We start from the raw sequence: 20,902 nt of genomic DNA, 5'->3' as shown, positions 1-20,902 counted from the left end.
GCGAATCTGTGAAAGACCGTTGAGACGAAGCGATCTGCGAAATTTCTGCAAACGACCAACGACGATTTGAGAACTTGTTGAAAGATCACGATGAACGATTTATCGCTCGTCGCTTGATCGTACGCTCGTTTACACGAGACAAATGCCATCGTTATCGCGAAAATTTGAACGATAATTGCTCTGGGTACAGGGACCATTAGTGCGGAGGTCCCTGTTATGTACATGGTAGTTGGATATATTGGTATTGGGAATGAGGGCAGCGCTTACACTAGACTGTGGGTGGGGTGCCCCCATAGACAGTGTAATCACAACTACCTGAAATAAAATTACTCTATAGGGCCCCATCAGAATTCTCCCAGGGGTCTCCACTACTCTTGATCTGGCCCTGACTACATCCAGCAGCCATATATTATGTAGCTCCCACATAACATTGCCCATCACACTGCTCCCACCAGGTGTCATCTTCCCATAGTGCATCCTGCTGCCGTCTCTCCTCCAGGTAAGTGACGCACACAGAACAGGGTACTGACTGTACACAATATATTTTTATTTACACCCTTTGTAAAAATATTCACAAACATGACAGAAGTGCTAAAAAAGCAGCGGTATAAAATATGTACAGCGTGTGTATATAGATGAGGCAGTGTGCCTGTCATTTCAGCATAGGGACAGGTAACACGGCATCTAACACTGACACAAAAATACTAAAAATATAAAAAGATAAAAAAACAACTGTACACTTTACAGATTCCACTCGTCTGTACAAGTGTGTTGTAGTACAATATAAATGTATTCATCACGTCCTCTATGGCAATTTTCTGATGGACAAAAGTTTTACTTTTTTGGATTATTTTTCTACTGCTTGAAACGCGACGTCCCTGTAGAAATGTATCTGAGGAATAAGGCACCTGATACTGGACATTGATGAATTAGTGCAAATAGTGCAGGACAGTCACACGTCCCGTCTTCTGTTTTTGGGCAGCTGAGAAGATGATGATGTAACAGAGTCCCTGGGACAATATATACGGCTGGGTTCACGTTGGCGTTTTTCTTATTTGATAAGAAATCCGTCCATATTAATAGAACGGATATATTACTGGCATATATGGTATGTTACAGGTATATTAGTGGCACATTTGGTATATAGGGGGTATATTGGTGGCACATGTGGTATATAGTGGGTATATTAGTGGCACATGTTGTATATGATTAATTTCTATTGGTATGCCTATGGAGAGATGCATTCTGCAGTTAGGGAAAAAACGCTTTACAAATTACATAGGCAAAGGCAGATACCAGAGAACACAGCCCTTCAGATCGGAGCATATTTTTTTAACATTATTCTTAAAAGGGGTTGTTCAGCAAAAATGTTTTCTCTTTCAGATCAACTGGTGCCAGAAAGTGTCAGAGATTTAAATTTACTTGTATTAAAAATCTCAAGTCTTCCAGTAGTTATCAGCTGCTGTATGTCCTGCAGGAAGTGGTTTTTTTTTTCCAGTTCTGGATTTGCTGCTGCATTCGTTTTTCCACAAAAACGTAGTGTGACCCCAGCCTGATTTGTATATTTGACCCTCCTTGTATTTCATCCTTTTTGCCCTACATTGTGCTTACATGTTGCGTCGGCATCCTACTTCTTCCCTTCTCACTTGCCCACGTCTGGGCTTCGTTAAAATCTAAATTCATGGGGTCAGTTATGGGGTGACCCTGATATTGGACTTGTCTTCTATTAGTTTGTCATTTTTATGGCCGGTGACTTTTCATCCTGTTTATGCACCTTGATTGCTACTTTCTTGTTTTTTCTTCTGTACTGTGTTGGCTGGTGCTGCATGACTTTGTCCAAATTCATTATAAATAAAGAATTTAAAAAATGTTTTAAATAAAAACAAACAGTGGCTGCCAGAGTCCCATCCACATACGTCTGCATGTTCTGTCCCTATGGAAGTATATACAGTATATTTAGCACCAGGTTGTGTGTGGATGTTGGAATGGTCACTATATACTGTGCTTGGTTAGTAGGCCACTGGCTTTGGCTCATAACTTCATCTTATTGCCATAGAAGTCACCGTCCTGTCACCCCCCTCATTGTCCTGTGCAGTTTCTGCCATTGATATTTCCATTGATCGCTGGTGGATTTATATTTCCTGGAAAACAAAAAAAGAAAAAACCTTCAGTGTCCGTTCACACATCCAGAACGATCAGGAATACACGGAGCTAATTTCCCCGGGAAATATCTGTACGGATCAGAAGAGACCCCGACCTATCAGCTCAATGGGGCCGCGGTGCAGCACATAGTATGCACTAGAATGAGACTGACTGGGACGAGCGGCAGGACCGGACACGGCTGCTTGTACAGAATGTATGTAATAAAACTACGGCCAGTTCATAAAGCTGTTCCTCAAGGAATCCATAGGTCGGAACCACTTCAAATAAACATTAACAGAGTTAATGGACTAGAAAATAATAGTCATTTTATTCCATAAACAGCGCCACTCCTGTCCTTAGTCTGGGTGCGGTATTGCAACTCAGTTCCACTGCAGTGACTGTAGGCAAGATGTAATACCATACACAACCTGAGGACAGGGGTGGTGCTATTTTAGGAAGAAAGAAGCTACATTCTACTAGTTCAGGACAACCTCTTTAATATCTAATAATATCTTTAATATACCTAAACAACATAACATCCAAAGACTTCAGTTTAGACTGGGTAACCAGACAATTCTTACCTACCCAACCTTCTCCTATGTCACTATCCTTACCTACCAACCCTTCTCCTATGTCACTATCCTTACCTACCAAACCTTCTCCTATGTCACTATCCTTACCTACCCAACCTTCTCCTATATCACTATCCTTACCTACCAAACCTTCTCCTATGTCACTATCCTTACCTACCAACCCTTCTCCTATGTCACTATACTTACCCACCAACCCTTCTCCTATGTCACTATCCTTACCCACCAACCCTTCTCCTATGTCACTATCCTTACCTACCAAACCTTCTCCTATGTCACTATCCTTACCTACCAAACCTTCTCCTATGTCACTATCCTTACCTACCAACCCTTCTCCTATGTCACTATCCTTACCTACCAAACCTTCTCCTATGTCACTATCCTTACCTACCAACCCTTCTCCCATGTCACTATCCTTACCTACCAAACCTTCTCCTATCTCACTATCCTTACCTACCAAACCTTCTCCTATGTCACTATCCTTACCTACCAAACCTTCTCCTATGTCACTATCCTTACCTACCAACCCTTCTCCTATGTCACTATCCTTACCTACCAACCCTTCTCCTGTGTCACTATCCTTACCCACCAACCCTTCTCCCATGTCACTATCCTTACCTACCAACCCTTCTCCTATGTCACTATCCTTACCTACCAAACCTTCCCCTATGTCACTATCCTTACCTACCAAACCTTCCTCTATGTCACTATGCTTACCTACCAAACCTTCTCCTATCTCACTATCCTTACCTACCAAACCTTCTCCTATGTCCCTATCCTTACCTACCCAACCTTCTCCTATATCACTATCCTTACCTACCAAACCTTCTCCTATGTCACTATTCTTACCTACCAAACCTTCTTCTATGTCACTATGCTTACCTACCAACCCTTCTCCTATGTCACTATACTTACCCACCAACCCTTCTCCTATGTCACTATCCTTACCCACCAACCCTTCTCCTATGTCACTATCCTTACCTACCAAACCTTCTCCTATGTCACTATCCTTACCTACCAAACCTTCTCCTATGTCACTATCCTTACCTACCAAAACTTCTCCTATGTCACTATCCTTACCTACCAAACCTTCTCCTATGTTACTATCCTTACCTACCAAACCCTCTCCTATCTCACTATCCTTACCTACCAAACCTTCTCCTATGTCACTATCCTTACCTACCAAACCTTCTCCTATGTCACTATCCTTACCTACCAACCCTTCTCCTATGTCACTATCCTTACCCACCAACCCTTCTCCCATGTCACTATCCTTACCTACCAACCCTTCTCCTATGTCACTATCCTTACCTACCAAACCTTCCCCTATGTCACTATCCTTACCTACCAAACCTTCCTCTATGTCACTATGCTTACCTACCAAACCTTCTCCTATCTCACTATCCTTACCTACCAAACCTTCTCCTATGTCACTATCCTTACCTACCAACCCTTCTCCTATATCACTATCCTTACCTACCAAACCTTCCCCTATGTCACTATCCTTACCTACCAACCCTTCTCCTATATCACTATCCTTACCTACCAAACCTTCTCCTATCTCACTATCCTTACCTACCAAACCTTCTCCTATGTCACTATCCTTACCTACCAACCCTTCTCCTATGTCACTATCCTTACCTACCAACCCTTCTCCTATGTCACTATCCTTACCTACCAAACCTTCCTCTATGTCACTATGCTTACCTACCAAACCTTCTCCTATCTCACTATCCTTACCTACCAAACCTTCTCCTATGTCACTATCCTTACCTACCAACCCTTCTCCTATATCACTATCCTTACCTACCAAACCTTCCCCTATGTCACTATCCTTACCTACCAACCCTTCCCCTATATCACTATCCTTACCTACCAAACCTTCTCCTATCTCACTATCCTTACCTACCAAACCTTCTCCTATGTCACTATCCTTACCTACCAAACCTTCTCCTATCTCACTATCCTTACCTACCAAACCTTCTCCTATGTCACTATCCTTACCTACCAACCCTTCTCCTATATCACTATCCTTACCTACCAAACCTTCCCCTATGTCACTATCCTTACCTACCAACCCTTCTCCTATATCACTATCCTTACCTACCAAACCTTCTCCTATCTCACTATCCTTACCTACCAAACCTTCTCCTATGTCACTATCCTTACCTACCAACCCTTCTCCTATGTCACTATCCTTACCTACCAACCCTTCTCCTATGTCACTATCCTTACCTACCAAACCTTCTCCTATGTCACTTACAAATATATTAAAACAAAAATCCACTAAACTATCCAGGGAATAAGTCCAATCCTCACTACCTTCTCTATCAGCTCTTTATGGGGAACTGTATGACAGGCTTTGCAGATAGGTGATATCCCAGCATCACCTTTATCCATCACCTCTGTGACATAATCAATAAGAAATCAATGAGATTAGTCTGACACGATCCGTCCTCCAATCATTAACCATCCTCTCACAGAACACAGACAGAATTCTTATCCCACAAAACGGGAAAGAAAAATGTTTTTTTAATTCTTAAATGGACCAAGCCGGCCTGTGTGATGAACTCGCTAGGGAGAACTAGATGCTTCCTTTTATCCAAGTTTCTGAAGACAAAGGCAACTTGGAGACTCTCAATCCCATAATCCTCCACTACCTCTACCCATCCCTGAAACATAACATGAGCCCAGCAGGGGGTCAATAACTTTCTGACACATTACAGATTCACCATTAAGGGTAATATATAGATTATTATAGATTATATACTAAGCCTAATACACAGCTCACTGTGCGTCCCCTTTACTCTAATCAGCCATTGGTCACACATCCCCTAGTACATGAGCAGCGGACGGCTGATCATTTCTAAGATCAGAATTGGTTGATTGGTTGGCTCCTAATTCTTTAGCATTAGTAAGAGAAACAAATTTCATATGTTACATTATAGAGTCACAAGTTTTAAAAAAAAAAAAAAACATATATACTTACTATTCATATTTACTTGTTGAGTAATGGGCGACCTCAGACCACCATGGTGAACTTCCAGAATAATCCTGTCCCCATCAGGTATTAGGAAATGGGGAGATACATGTATGGCACAGAAACAGTGGAAGAAGAACCATGTATCTGATGTTATTATAGGTTTTATGTACAGGTCTGTGGAATCACGTGTCATCGGTAAAAGTTTATTCTGCTCAATATCATCATTTCCGGGGCTCCAGGAGGCCACATCAGTCCTGTTTCCTAAGATGTTTTCTTGATATAACTTTATAATGAGTGACTGTGATCTAAAGCCGGATATATGGCATACTAGAGTTCCATTGTCAATTTGAGTGATCTGTGAAATCCATAGTGTCCCTGTAAATGTCAGAAACAATAGATATTATACATACAATACACTTCATTATACATATATCCAACAACACATAGAATATACAAGAAGGGACATTTGGTATATTAGGTATCAGGGGTATCCTATATACTTGCAGTCAGGCTCTATAGCGTGAGGGTAGTGGGGTCATACATCATATAGGAGGGCAGTACTATCAGCTGTGAGGGTAGCGGGGTCATACATCATATAGGAGCAGTATTACTATCAGCTGTGAGGGTAGCGGGGGTCATACATCATATAGGAGGGCAGTACTATCAGCTGTGAGGGTAGCGGGGGTCATATATCATATAGGAGGGCAGTATTACTATCAGCTGTGAGGGTAGTGGGGTCATACATCATATAGGAGCAGTATTATCAGCTGTGAGGGTAGCGGGGTCATACATCATATAGGAGGGCAGTATTACTATCAGCTGTGAGGGTAGCGGGGTCATACATCATATAGGAGGGCAGTATTACTATCAGCTGTGAGGGTAGCGGGGTCATACATCATATAGTAAGGCAGTATTACTATCAGCTGTGAGGGTAGCGGGGTCATACATCATATAGGAGGGCAGTATTACTATCAGCTGTGAGGGTAGTGGGGTCATACATCATATAGGAGCAGTATTACTATCAGCTGTGAGGGTAGCGGGGGTCATACATCATATAGGAGGGCAGTATTACTATCAGCTGTGAGGGTAGCGGGGTCATACATCATATAGGAGGGCAGTATTACTATCAGCTGTGAGGGTAGTGGGGTCATACATCATATAGGAGGGCAGTATTACTATCAGCTGTGAGGGTAGCGGGGGTCATACATCATATAGGAGGGCAGTATTACTATCAGCTGTGAGGGTAGTGGGGTCATACATCATATAGGAGCAGTATTACTATCAGCTGTGAGGGTAGCGGGGGTCATACATCATATAGGAGGGCAGTATTACTATCAGCTGTGAGGGTAGCGGGGTCATACATCATATAGGCGGGCAGTATTACTATCAGCTGTGAGGGTAGTGGGGTCATACATCATATAGGAGGGCAGTATTACTATCAGCTGTGAGGGTAGTGGGGTCATACATCATATAGGAGCAGTATTACTATCAGCTGTGAGGGTAGCGGGGTCATACATCATATAGGAGGGCAGTATTACTATCAGCTGTGAGGGTAGCGGGGTCATACATCATATAGGAGGGCGGTATTACTATCAGCTGTGAGGGTAGTGGGGTCATACATCATATAGGAGCAGTATTACTATCAGCTGTGAGGGTGGCGGGGTCACACATCATATAGGAGCAGTATTACTATCCGCTGTGAGGGTAGCGGGGTCATACATCATATAGGAGGGCAGTATTACTATCAGCTGTGAGGGTAGCGGGGTCATACATCATATAGGAGGGCAGTATTACTATCAGCTGTGAGGGTAGCGGGGTCATACATCATATAGGAGGGCAGTATTACTATCAGCTGTGAGGGTAGCGGGGTCATACATCATATAGGAGGGCAGTATTACTATCAGCTGTGAGGGTAGCGGGGTCATACATCATACAGGAGGGCAGTATTACTATCAGCTGTGAGGGTAGCGGGGTCATACATCATATAGGAGCAGTATTACTATCAGCTGTGAGGGTAGCGGGGTCATACATCATATAGGAGGGCAGTATTACTATCAGCTGTGAGGGTAGCAGGGTCATACATCATATAGGAGGGCAGTATTAGGGTACGTTTACACTGAGTAAAGGCGGGGGAAATCCCGTCTGCCTCAGTGTCACACAGTGTCTCTATGGGAGGGCTTGTGTGCCGTCGCTCTCCGCGAATTCTGCCGCCTTTCGTCAGTGTAAACGGGCCCTTAGAAAGCAGCATTAATGATAGCATAGGAAAGGTTAAGTAGTAGAGATCTCTACCACATAACAATGATAGCAGATAGCAGAGAATGTAAGTAAAGTTATTACCTCTTTTATACATGTATAATCCCGCTATGATGAGGACGATGACCAGAATAACCACAGTAATTATTAAAGCTGTTTTAGCTACAAGAAAGCAAATATACAGTTATTCACAATGATGGGGATAATGAATCGAACACACAAAGTGAGCGAATTAAACCACATTGTGGGTACTAAAGCCGACCTTCATACTAAGTATTATGGAGTTCGGCCACAGCAAGTTGCTGCTCTCTAGAGGTAACAGAGTGGGGGTCTTTTAAAGTGTGCGGGAAAAATGGCTGATTACATAGTAGAAGTACAGAACTTTTGCCTTGTTATTATGGTGTCATGCAGACCCATTTTGTGGGATCAATAAAAGTTTTTAATTTTCCCACTGGAAAACTTTCTTTTGTTTAATTTATTCGTGTGTGTGTGTGTGTGTGTGTTTTTTTTTTTTTTTTGGGGGGGGGATCTTCAGAGGCATACCCAGAAAAAGTCTTCACAACAATCTGGGTCAGATGGGAACAAAAAAATGAAAGAGAAAAGCTCAGATAACAGAAAATGTCACCTGTGAGTCACTGGATGTAACTGCACTGTAATCACTAAATGGTCACTGTGTAGGGGTTATGTTGTTCTGTGTTTGGTTTTTTACTTTATTTTATTTAGCACAGAATTATTATTTATTCATTAGGCGGTGGCAATATGTTGTTATGGATGGGAGGTATTATTTGTCCCTTGTATAGTGTTACTATTGGTAATATTGGGTTGGGTATACTGGATTTATCCACTGTGTGGTGATTGTATGTGTTCACGGTGTGGCGGTATAATTTTATAACTGTTAATAAAATGTTGGTCTCTGTACACTGGATTTTGTTCAGTAACAGTGCGATGGGGTTATTGTGGTGATATGTATGGGGATATTTGTTCCTTGTATATTGGTGTACAGTTATACAGCCACTTTGTTGGTATTTTTATACACTGCAAATTTTCTGTATCGAAATCTTTCCTACATATGACTTTTATTGGGGGAGGGGGGTCAATTTTCTCTTTAGGCAGCAAAAAGGCCTGAATCGGCCCTGGGGCAGCCCAGTGCAAGGTTCCCATGAATGGTGCCCCAATTCAATTGTAATCTATTTAGGGGCTCTATTGCATGCTACATGAAAAAGTTGCCCCCCCCCCCATAAAAAAGTTGTGGACTCACTGGTGTCATCAGTGACTGTAGTTAATTCTCCATACTCTTCTCCATCTGACCCAGAGTGCCGTGGGGACTTCTTCTTACCAAAATTCAACCGTGCCCCTGAGAAAAAGGATGAAAGACTCTATTAGCAGAGCACCGATCTCACGGATCTATGCAATGTTATAGGTTTACACAGGCCATAGATCTAATGACTGCTTCTAAAAGGTCCCTAGGTGTAAAAAATTTAAATGAAAAAACGTTTTTTAAAAATCCATCCTAGCGGACGACTACTAGTCCTCTACTCCACACAGTGCTGGACTGGCCCACCAGAGGACCAGAGGATCCTCCGGTAGGCCCCCAGCTTTAGAACCTGCACTAACACTGACTGATATGTTGTTTCTCATTGGTGGGCCCCAGGATTATTTCCTTTGGTGGGCCCCAGATACCCAGTTGAACACTGACTCCACATATCTGGCCTTTATGGAAGAGGGGCAAGAAGAAAGCCGTATCTGAAAGCCATGAGAGGTACTGCTTGCAGTTTGTACCGAACCATGTAGGGGACACAGGAAACATGTGGAAGAAGGTGTTTGGCAACATCAGACTAAAGTTGGCCTTTTTGGCTTAAATGCAAAACACTTAGGGACAGAGTTATCAAACTGGTGTAAAGTGAAACTGGCTCAGTTGTCCCTAGCAACCAGATTCCACCTTTCATTTTTCAAAGAGTCTGTGAGGAATGAAAGGTGGAATCTGATTGGTTGCTAGGGGCAACTAAGACAATTCTACTTTACACCAGTTTGATAAATCTCCCCCTTAGGTCCAGATTTATCAAGCCGTGTAAAATAGAAACTGGTGTAAACTGCCTATAGCAACCAATCCTAGATCAGGTTTCACTTTACTAGAGCAGAAAGCTGAGCTGTGATTGGTTGCTGTGGCACTTTACACCACTGCTGCTGAACTGTTATTGGTTGCTTTGCTGCTGAGCTGTGATTGGTTGCTCTGGCGCTTTATACCACTTTAAATTATACACAGTTTCCTATATCTGGGCCTATGTTCATATAACATGTATTATAAGGCCATTCCTATAACCTTACACACTTACTTTCATCATCCTCCACTGATAGAGTAACATCACAGGTAAGAGGGTCTCTCAGTGACCTGTGGGTGATCACACAGGAATATACATCTCCATCCTCCTCTGTGCTCCTAGGCCTCACAGCCATTATACTTCTCACATTGTAGGTTCCATTAGGGTTCTTCACTGGTGCCTTGGTGCAAGTCTCTATATCCAGTTCAGAATTACTGGAGGAAGCTTTACTGTGCTTCACCCAATGTATAGTGACAGGTTGTGGATAGAAGCCGCTCACATAACAGGTAGCAACTCTCTGCTGGTCTGGAGTCATCTCTAGTCTGGGGTCACTCACTGTACAGGTGGGTACGGCTGAGGAGAAAGAATAACATGGATATTATAATGTAATCCTTCTCATTCAGATAAATTTTAATTGAAGTTGGTATGGAGGCTGTTTGCTCTTATGCAATCTGCTCTTTTGGATGCTGTGCAGAGGCAGCAGACTTAAAGGGGTACTCCGAAGAAAAAAAATTACTTTGTAATATAACTTCATTGAAGTTAAAGGGGAACTCCACATAATTTTTTTTCTATTAAAAGTACATTAAAAGCTGTATAGATATGTCTATACAATGTATTACCGTATCTGTACGGTTCTGCCACACTGGTAGCTGAAATCCAGGAAGTGAAAAAAAAAATGGCCTCTGTGCCAATTCACATTGTCTCCTGCTCCCACTGCTCTCCTACCTTAGGAGACCAATCTTCCATGCCTCTGTCTTACATTGTGTGTGTTTGCTGAAAACAGGCTGATGATGCAGACAGGGGGCAGGGCGTGATGTCACAGGAGGCGCGGCTGGATCCCCCAATCCCCTGAGTGATTCCTCATCTCTGACCGGCCAGAAGCAGCTGCTGCAAGGACTGTGGACTGTGATGAACAGCTGAGGGAAAGCATTGCATTCTGGAACCAGTACTGCATTCTGGGAACTGCTCAACCCAGGCCTGTATTTAGAGTTCATGCTACCCTAGGCAGTTTGCACGCTGAGGCGTCCCCCCCCCCCCCCGTTACTGTACATGCATGGTATATACCCGCTCCGCCTGATGCCCGCTGTTCTCATCAAACAGATGTGATAGAGGAAGGAAGGCCGGGGACGTCTTAGTTTGGGGATCGGTTCTGTCCAGTGTCGGACTGGGGTACCTGGGGTTCACCAGAGGAAATGATCCTTGTGGCCCAAATCTCAGAACACCCTCCATTTATTCAGCTCTCAGGGTATGCTGGGAGTTGTAGTCTCTGAGAGGACAACCCTGTAATAAATCACTGTGTGCAGAGGCTCCTGGAGGCTGCAATCTGTGGGTGACAACCATCAGCCCTGAAGATCCAGCAATACATCTGTCTACAGCGGCATATCCTGAGGGCTGCAGACTGAAGTACATGCTGGGAGTTGTAGTGCCTGCAGCTGTTGTAGTTTGGTCCTATACACTGGATGCTTTGTGACATATAAGAATACATAGATCTGTGGGGGCTCGGTGTAGGGAAGTGACCCCTGAACATCACTAATAGGGGATAGAACAAAAACATCTCCCCCTATCCCCTATTAGTGATGTTCTGGGGTCACTTCCCTGCACTGAGCCCCCACAGATCTATGTATTCTTATATGCCACAAAGCATCCAGTGTATGATGCACCTAGGACCCAACTACAGCAGCTGCAGGCACTACAACTCCCAGCATATCCTGAGGGCTGCAGACTGTTCTGGGAGTTGTAGTGCCTGCAGCTGTTGTAGTTGGGTCCTGGAGGCGTTGTGGGAGATCAGAATACATAGATCTGTGGGGGCTCAGTGTAGGGAAGTGACCCCAGAACATCACTAATAGGGGATAGGGGGAGATGTTATTAGTGCTGTTCTAGGGTCACTTCCCTACACTGAGCCCCCACAGATCTATGTATTCTGAGGCTGGGGGTTAGGGGGAGACGCTGGGGGGGGGCAGGGGAGGGGCTGGGGGCAGGGGGAGACGCTGGGGGGGGCAGGGGAGAGGCTGGGGGTTAGGTGGAGAGGCTGGGGGTTAGGGGGAGAGGCTGGGGGGCAGGGGGAGACACTGGGGGGGCAGGGGAGAGGCTGGGGGTTAGGTGGAGAGGCTGGGGGGGCAGGGGAGAGGCTGGGGGGGCAGGGGAGAGGCTGGGGGATAGGTGGAAAAGCTGGGGGGGGGCAGGGGAGACGCTGGGGGGGGCAGGGGAGACGCTGGGGGTTAGGTGGAGAGGCCGGGGGGCAGGGGGAGAGGTTCGGGGGCTGGGGGGGGGGGGGAGACGGAGCGGCCGGGAGCAGGAGCAGGATGGGCAGGCAGGCTGGTTCCCTCCCCCCCATGCAGCGCCGAGGTCCGGGACCGGGGGTGAGCTTCCGGCACACACAGACAGAGGCCGTAAGCTCACAGCTGCAGCACCGCGGTCTCGGATCTTCTCTCCTGCTTGGCGATGACGTCACATCACGTGAGCGCCGCCGAGCAGAAGAGAAGATCGGGCAATACAGAACAAAAAAACCCCAAACAAATGGATTTTTGGTAGTTTCAAAACTGGGATAGATAGGTAAGTAATGCTATATGCTTCTGCAGAAGTTTAATTTTTTTAACCTCTACCTGGAGTTCCCCTTTAATGTATAGTTTTTTTCTTTATGTAGCCATTTACATTGAGTGTCATCAGTAAAGAGCAACACAGGCCTCTTTGCTGTTACCATTTGTGTCGGGAACTGAAGGTCTCTCTCTACCTGATGAGACGACTCTGGACTACACTGTGCCAGGTGTACAGATATACTGTATAAGCTGTGACCCCCATTGTGTGTATGGCAGCACTTACCTGACACCTCCATAGTGACTTTCCCTATTGCTTTCTCCGGATTGACGATTACAGTGCAGGTGTATTCTCCATCATCAATGGGCTTTATATTGGATATATACAGGCTGCCATCTCCTCCCATAAGTCCACTCTCTGGTATATGTGACCCAGGTCTGGTTTGGGTATGATCTCCACCATGGAACCAATATACTTGTTTGTCTCCTTCTGATGTTCTCAGAGTCCAACGTACAGAAACCATAGAGAGATTCAGAGGTGCCTCATATCCATAGAAGAGACAAGGGAGGGTTGTACCATGTCCAGGAGATACCTCTATAGGGGAATCCACCCTGCGGATTTCTAATTTAGCTGAAAGACAGACAAGAACAACACATTCAACAACATAGTAACATGACGTGAGATATATATATATATATATATATATGTATATATAAATATATACTCTCTATAGTATAACAGTAAGGTGAGATCATTAATATAATGCAATAAGCCTAGCACAAAATAAACTGGGATCCTCTTGTCAAATATTTAAAGGGAACCAATTGGGCTGATTTGGTTCCCAGGAACACAGTATAACGCTCCTGTGTAGCTTATGTACCAGACGAAGCTGCAGCAAGAGCTTTATATCCAAGAAAATGAAGTCTTAATCCGCCAGCGTGCGGCAGGCAGGTAGTCATCTGGACAGCTCCCTGCCGTGTGTAGTCACCGCTCTGTGCCTGCGCTCAGAGGGGATGAATGACAGAGAGGGAGGCCCATTACTGGTATCTCTCCCTGTCAATCATACCAGCTGAGCATGCTGACAAGCAGACAGCGGTGACTACACATGTGCGGGGAGCTGCCCAGATGACTACCTGCCTGCTGCGCGCTGGCAAATAAAGACTAAATTTTCCCTGGTGTAAAGCTGCTGGCCGATACGTGCCGCGGGCTGCACAGGAGCTTTATACTGTGCTCCAATAGGGCTGATTGATTCCCTTTAAGCCTTCCATTAAGTGTTGTTTCACCCTCTATAATAGATATATATGTCATAGTGACCTTGCTGTTCTGGTAATAATAGTGTCAGGCTGATACACATTGCTCCTGCTGCAAATACTGAGACTGACAATACCTCAGATCCCAGCAATGTAACCTCCTAGATGCCACAGTCAGTAGCCACCATGGCATCTAAGTGGTTTCCCGTCAACCCATCTGCACCACTGCGATGCAGCCACGAGGAGCTAATGGCATCTCACAGCAGCCAGGGGCCTAATGAGCACATCCTTACAGGCCGGCCCTGCCAGAGAACACGCCTAAGAGGACGCCTATCAGGCATGTTCTGTAGGCCCAAAAAAAAGTGGTAAAAAAGAAGTAATAAACCCCACCCCACATAAATAGCCCTTTATCCGTACATATTGCTTTAGGGTTCGTTCACACTTACAGGGTCTGTAGCAGATTCTGTACATGTGAGTATACCATCATTGTGTAAAAGAACAAAAAACTAAACACAAACATACAGTGGGGAAAAAAAGTATTTAGTCAGTCACCAATAGTGCAAGTTCTCCCACTTAAAAAGATGAGAGGCGTCTGTAATTTACATCATAGGTAGAAATGAACTATGAGAGACAAAATGAGAAAACAAATCCCGAAAATCACATTGTCTGATTTTGTAAGAATTTATTTGCAGCTTTATGAGTCTCCTCTTTCCTCTACCTGTAGTAATGACACCTATTTAAAATTGTTATCAGTATAAAAAGGCACCTGTGCACACCCTCAAACAGTCAGACTCCAAACCCACTATGGTGAAGACCAAAGAGCTGTCAAAGGACACCAGAAACAAAATTGTAGCCCTGCACCAGGCTGGGAAGACTGAATCTGCAATAGGCAACCAGCTTGGAGTGAAGAAATCAACTGTGGGAGCAATTATTAGAAAATGGAAGACATACAAGACCACTGATAATCTCCGATCTTCGATCTGGGGCTCCAGGCAAAATCTCACCCCGCGGGGTCAAAATGATCACAAGAACGGTGAGTAAAAATCCCAGAACCACGCGGGGGGACCTAGTGAATGAACTGCAGAGAGCTGGGACCAATGTAACAAAGCCTACCATCAGTAACACACTAAGCCAGTGCCAGGGACTCAGATCCTGCAGTGCCAGACGTGTCCCACTGCTTAAGCCAGTACATGTCCGGGCCCGTCTGAAGTTTGCTAGAGAGCATTTGGATGATCCAGAAGAGTATTGGGAGAATGTCCTATGGTCTGATGAAACCAAAGTGGAACTTGATGAAACCAAAGTGGAACTGTTTGGTAGAAACACCACTTGTCGTGTTTGGATGAAAAAGAATACTGAGTTGCATCCATCAAACACCATAGCTACTGTAAGGCCCCATTCCTACTGATCAAAACTAGCGGAATTCCGCGGCGGAATGCCGTTAGCCTCCCACTTATAATGGGAGTCTATGGGAGGCGCTCGCTCCTGCTCTGTCTGCGCTGAAGAATGAACATGTTCATTCTTCAGCGTGGACAGAGCAGGTGGCGCTCGCTTTCTCCTCAATATTGGGCCGTGTAATCTGGCCCTAAAACTCCATTGTGTGTATAGCAGCACTTACCTGACACCTCCATAGTGACTTTCCTTATTGCTTTCTCAGGAGTAACAAACACTGTGCAGGTGTATTCTCCTTCATCACTGGGCTGTATGTTGGATATATACAGACTGCCGTCTCCTCCTATAAGCCCGCTGTCTGGTATATGTGACTCGGGTCTGGTTTGGGTATGATTTCCACCATGGAACCAATATACTTGTTTGTCTTTTCCTTCCGATGTTCTCAGAGTCCAACGTACAGAAACCGTAGAGAGATCCAGAGGCGTCTGATATCCATAGAAGAGACAAGGGAGGGTTGTATCGTGACCCAGCAATGTCTCTATAGGGGAATCCACCTTGCGTATCTCTAACATACCTGAAAGACAGACAAGAAGAATCTATTCAGTAACATAGAAACACGACGTGTTATATTTACCCTATATAGTACAAAAATAAGATCATTATTTTAATGCAACAAGCTTAGAACGATATGACCTGGAATCTCTGTTAAACTTTAAAGTGTCCCTGTTGTTATAACTTTCAAAAACTAAAATCAGCAGTAGATGTGATATAAAGCAAGTCTGCAATATACATTCATTATTATTTTTAGTTATCATGGAGAACACGGCACTTCCTGTTTTGACTCTTTTTTTTTTTTTTTCTCTCAAAAAACAGGAAACAGTCAGAAAACAGGAAGTTCTGTGGATCCCAGGTCATCTGAGTGCTCACAGAGAGAAGGCAGTCATGTGATTGGAGACTGGACCTGGATACAGTAAGTATAGCTGTTATATAGCAGCCATCAGGAGACTAGACCTGGATACAGTAAGTATAGCTGTTATATAGCTGCCTTCAGGAAACTGGGCCTGGATACAGTAAGTATAGCTGTTATATAGCTGCCTTCAGGAGACTGGACCTGGATACAGTAAGTATAGCTGTTATATAGCTGCCTTCAGGAGACTGGACCTGGATACAGTAAGTATAGCTGCCTTCAGGAGACTGGACCTGGATACAGTAAGTATAGCTGTTATATAGCTGCCTTCAGGAGACTGGACCTGGATACAGTAAGTATAGCTGTTATATAGCTGCCTTCAGGAGACTGGACCTGGATACAGTAAGTATAGCTGTTATATAGCTGCCTTCAGGAGACTGGACCTAGATATAGTAAGTATAGCTGTTATATAGCTGCCTTCAGGAGACTGGACCCAGATATAGTAAGTATAGCTGTTATATAGCTGCCTTCAGGAGACTGGACCTGGATACAGTAAGTATAGAGGTTATATAGCTGCCTTCAGGAGACTGGACCTGGATACAGTAAGTATAGTGGTTATATAGCTGCCTTCAGGAAACTGGACCTGGATACAGTAAGTATAGCTGTTATATAGCTGCCAGCAGGAGACTGGACCTGGATACAGTAAGTATAGTGGTTATATAGCTGCCTTCAGGAAACTGGACCTGGATACAGTAAGTATAGCTGTTATATAGCAGCCTTCAGGAGACTGGACCTGGATTCAGTAAGTATAGCTATTATATAGCTGCCAGCAGGAGACTGGACCTGGATACAGTAAGTATAGAGGTTATATATCAGCCTTCAGGAGACTGGACTTGGATACAGTAAGTATAGCTGTTATATAGCTGCCTTCAGGAGACTGGACCTGGATACAGTAAGTATAGCTGTTATATAGCTGCCTTCAGGAGACTGGACCTGGATACAGTAAGTATAGAGGTTATATATCAGCCTTCAGGAGACTGGACTTGGATACAGTAAGTATCAAAATTTGAATATATGCTTTTATCTGCCCTTGAAAACCCAAATGTTCTATGCAAGTCGATCGCATCTTGTACAGTAAGGGCCCTATTCCACAGTAACGATAATCGTCCGAATCGGCCCCGAATCGTTCGAATCTAAACGATAATCGTTCGGTTGAAATGCAGTTAACGATTAACGACCGAACGAGAAATCGTTGATCGCTTTATAAGACCTGAACCTATTTTTATCGTTGCTCGTTCGCAAAACGTTCGCAAATCGTTGGCATTGAATAAGATATCGCTCGGTCGTTCGCAATAGATACGAACGCAATAGCGAAGAAAAATCTATCGTAAATACGATCATAAGTAACGATTATCGTTCCATGGAAATGAGTGAACGTTTTCAGGTCTTTCGCAATAGCGGTCGTTTGAGATCGTTAATCGTTAATGATTATGCAAACGATAATCGTCCGGTGGAATAGGGCCCTTAGGAGGACAGACAAACTGCTTGAGACACTGGGGTCAGAGAATATGCCGCTCACAACCTCCTCCCTTGTGAAGACGCTAGCCATGTTTAGAGATTCTCTACTCCATGACTTAAACTGTATCATACAATCAGCTTTTTCCCCTGTGCGAGGTGTGGAGGACATAATCTCACAGATTACCAGCGTTGTAGACGGGCTGGCAGTGTCTTGTAAATCGCTTACAACAGCGTGCAAAGAAATAGAGGACTCTCAGCGTCTACGACACAGACTGTCTGTATTGGAGGATCACATGAGACGCAAAAATGTGAAGTTAAGGGGCATACCCGAAACGGTCGCTGAATCCGGCCTGTACCACTATACCCAACGTTTTCTCAAAGCTACCCTTGTTGATTGTTCACATAGAGAACTAGTACTGGACTGGGTTCGGAGAATTCCTAAATCAAAGAATCAGCCGTCTCACACGCCTAGGGACGTTGTTGCGAGGATTCACTTCCTACATATTAAAAATGCCCTCCTTGCCACTACTAGAAAGCCGAATGGTACACCAGCCCAATATAGGACTTTTCACCAACTACGATGCAGTGGCGTCGATCCCTTGCGCCAGTCACCCAAGTGCTTCGTGAGAAAAAACTTGACATTCGCGGCTACTAATGCTGATGAAGGACTTTCTCTCCTGAGATCTTGGTACTCCGAGCTTATTAGCCATAATTAACCCTGCGCAGGACTAGCGCAACACGGTCTCCAGTTTCCGTAGCTTTATAGTTCTTGGTTGGAATTTCTTGTACTTATATTATACTCTTATCAGCATATTTACTTCTGTATCTACCAGCTTATGTTAGTTTGTAGACTCTTGATATCGTGTATGTAACAGCTATTAGGCGTTATAACCTGTTCTACTATTGTATCCAGTTACACTTCTTGATATTTGTTTGTTTTATATGAAAATTTTTGTGAAAACTTGTCAATAAAAAGTATTGAAACAGTAATAGGTCCTTAGGCTGCATTCACACATGCGTAGATTTTGCGGACCTGCGGATGGTAACTGCATGCAATGGATTGTTTGCCCGCTCGGTTCTGTCAAGTAAAGTGCCGCTGCGATTCGAAGAGTTTCCCCTCTGCCGGCACAATATTGACACATCATGCTGGGAGTGGGGAAAAAAATCAGTTTCATGCATTCACAGTCTGTAGGTCCCCAAAATCTACGCATGTGTGAACGCAGCCTTAGGCCATGTTCAGACGCTGTAAGAGACCGGCTGTTCCGTGAAAGATCATCCCGGTTGGTACTGCAGTACCGTCCAGATGATCTTTACCACCACTGAGTTCTGATGTGTGCGCATCCCTGTGCACCCGCATCAGAACTCCCCACTGCACCCAATAGAGCGTGCAGCCCGAGCCGCAAGCTCCATTGTGTGAACTGACAGAATTCTCTGCAGCCGCTATTCATTGAATAGCGGCTGCAGAAAACTGACATGTCAGTTTCTCACAGCGCAGCTATGAGTATATACAGTGACAGCACTATATACAGCCATCACCCAGCAGTATATACAGTGACATCACTATATACAGCCATCACCCAGCAGTATATACAGTGACAGCACTATATACAGCCATCACCCAGCAGTATATACAGTGACAGCACTATATACAGCCATCACCCAGCAGTATATACAGTGACAGCACTATATACAGCCATCACCCAGCAGTATATACAGTGACAGCACTATATACAGCCATCACCCAGCAGTATATACAGTGACAGCACTATATACAGCCATCACCCAGCAGTATATACAGTGACAGCACTATATACAGCCATCACCCAGCAGTATATACAGTGACAGCACTATATACAGCCATCACCCAGCAGTATAATACAGTGACAGCACTATATACAGCCATCACCCAGCAGTATATACAGTGACAGCACTATATACAGCCATCACCCAGCAGTATATACAGTGACAGCACTATATACAGCCATCACCCAGCAGTATATACAGTGACAGCACTATATACAGCCATCACCCAGCAGTATAGACAGTGACAGCACTATATACAGCCATCACCCAGCAGTATATACAGTGACAGCACTATATATAGCCATCACCCAGCTATATATACAGTGACAGCACTATATACAGCCATCACCCAGCAGTATATACAGTGACAGCACTATATACAGAGGCCATACAGCTGGGGGCGGGGCTATCAGTTAAATAGCAGTAACCTTTAAAACCACAAAATGGGTAAAAGTGACGTCACACTGATCAGTATACACACAGCGCTGCTATATACTGGGGTTGGTGTCCTCATTACAGCTGCAGCCAGAACTATATATATAGGAGTATATAGGAGACACTTACCATGTGAGCAGTGATGGGAGAGAAGGCCGGAGAATACCACCAGGGGGAGCAGCAGAGACCGGTACAGTGTGAGCGCCATCCCGGGGGTCCTCAGCAACACTAATAACTCTATCAATACAAAGAATTACAGAAACAATGTAATAGGATAGAGAACTTCCTGCTAGATCCGAAGCACTGGAAGAGAGGTAGATGCTAGAATGGTTGTGTCTAGAATGGAGTTGCTCCTGTGAGGTATGATGTCACAGTGGGGGTGGTGCCTCTTGGAGGAAGGGGCGGGGACTCAGTGAATATGCAAGCTGTGCAGAGCGGGAACAAGCTGAGGTCCTGCGGACTGGTGTGTGGGGTCTGTATACAGGGGAGAGGACTGGTGTGTGTGGGTCTGTATACAGGGGGAGAGGACTGGTGTGTGGGGTCTGTATACAGGGGGAGAGGACTGGTGTGTGGGGTCTGTATACAGGGGGAGAGGACTGGTGTGTGGGGGTCTGTATACAGGGGGAGAGGACTGGTGTGTGGGGTCTGTATACAGGGGAGAGGACTGGTGTGTGTGGGGTCTGTATACAGGGGGAGAGGACTGGGGTGTGTGGTCTGTATACAGGGAAGAGGACTGGTGTGTGTGGGGTCTGTATACAGGGGGAGAGGACTGGTGTGTG

At 44.7% G+C, this 20,902-nt stretch overlaps 2 protein-coding genes and 1 long non-coding RNA gene across 3 annotated transcripts in view; all 3 read right to left on the bottom strand.

Moving 5' to 3' along the window:
- Nucleotides 1-1,870: 1,870 nt before the first annotated feature.
- Nucleotides 1,871-6,086, bottom strand: LOC138789429 (uncharacterized). The gene is made up of 2 exons (XR_011362717.1): nucleotides 5,722-6,086; nucleotides 1,871-2,141 (listed from the first exon to the last, which is right to left on the bottom strand). It is a non-coding gene; the product is annotated as an uncharacterized lncRNA (long non-coding RNA).
- A 1,782-nt stretch (nucleotides 6,087-7,868) lies between these two features.
- The window catches only part of LOC138789201 (natural cytotoxicity triggering receptor 3 ligand 1-like), a 74,011-nt gene continuing 60,977 nt past the window's right edge, over nucleotides 7,869-20,902 (bottom strand). Inside the window, exons 6-7 of the mRNA XM_069967807.1 lie at nucleotides 8,053-8,130; nucleotides 7,869-7,948 (exon numbers count right to left, since the gene is read on the bottom strand). Of these exons, the coding sequence (XP_069823908.1) occupies nucleotides 7,869-7,948; nucleotides 8,053-8,130 (158 nt within the window). The remainder of the gene's footprint in view (nucleotides 7,949-8,052; nucleotides 8,131-20,902) is intronic.
- On the bottom strand, nucleotides 9,156-20,465 carry LOC138789140 (natural cytotoxicity triggering receptor 3 ligand 1-like). Its single transcript, XM_069967746.1, has 5 exons — nucleotides 20,253-20,465; nucleotides 15,687-16,034; nucleotides 13,107-13,451; nucleotides 10,302-10,640; nucleotides 9,156-9,322 (listed from the first exon to the last, which is right to left on the bottom strand). The coding sequence occupies exons 1-5, from the start codon at nucleotides 20,329-20,331 to the stop codon at nucleotides 9,156-9,158; spliced, it is 1,278 nt and encodes a 425-aa protein (XP_069823847.1). The 5' UTR covers nucleotides 20,332-20,465.

Source organism: Dendropsophus ebraccatus, chromosome 4, assembly GCF_027789765.1.
Source record: "Dendropsophus ebraccatus isolate aDenEbr1 chromosome 4, aDenEbr1.pat, whole genome shotgun sequence".
In the NCBI taxonomy this organism is placed as follows: Eukaryota; Metazoa; Chordata; class Amphibia; order Anura; family Hylidae; genus Dendropsophus; species Dendropsophus ebraccatus.
Note: the sequence above shows the minus strand (reverse complement) of the source record. Positions and strands in the feature narration are given on the sequence as shown.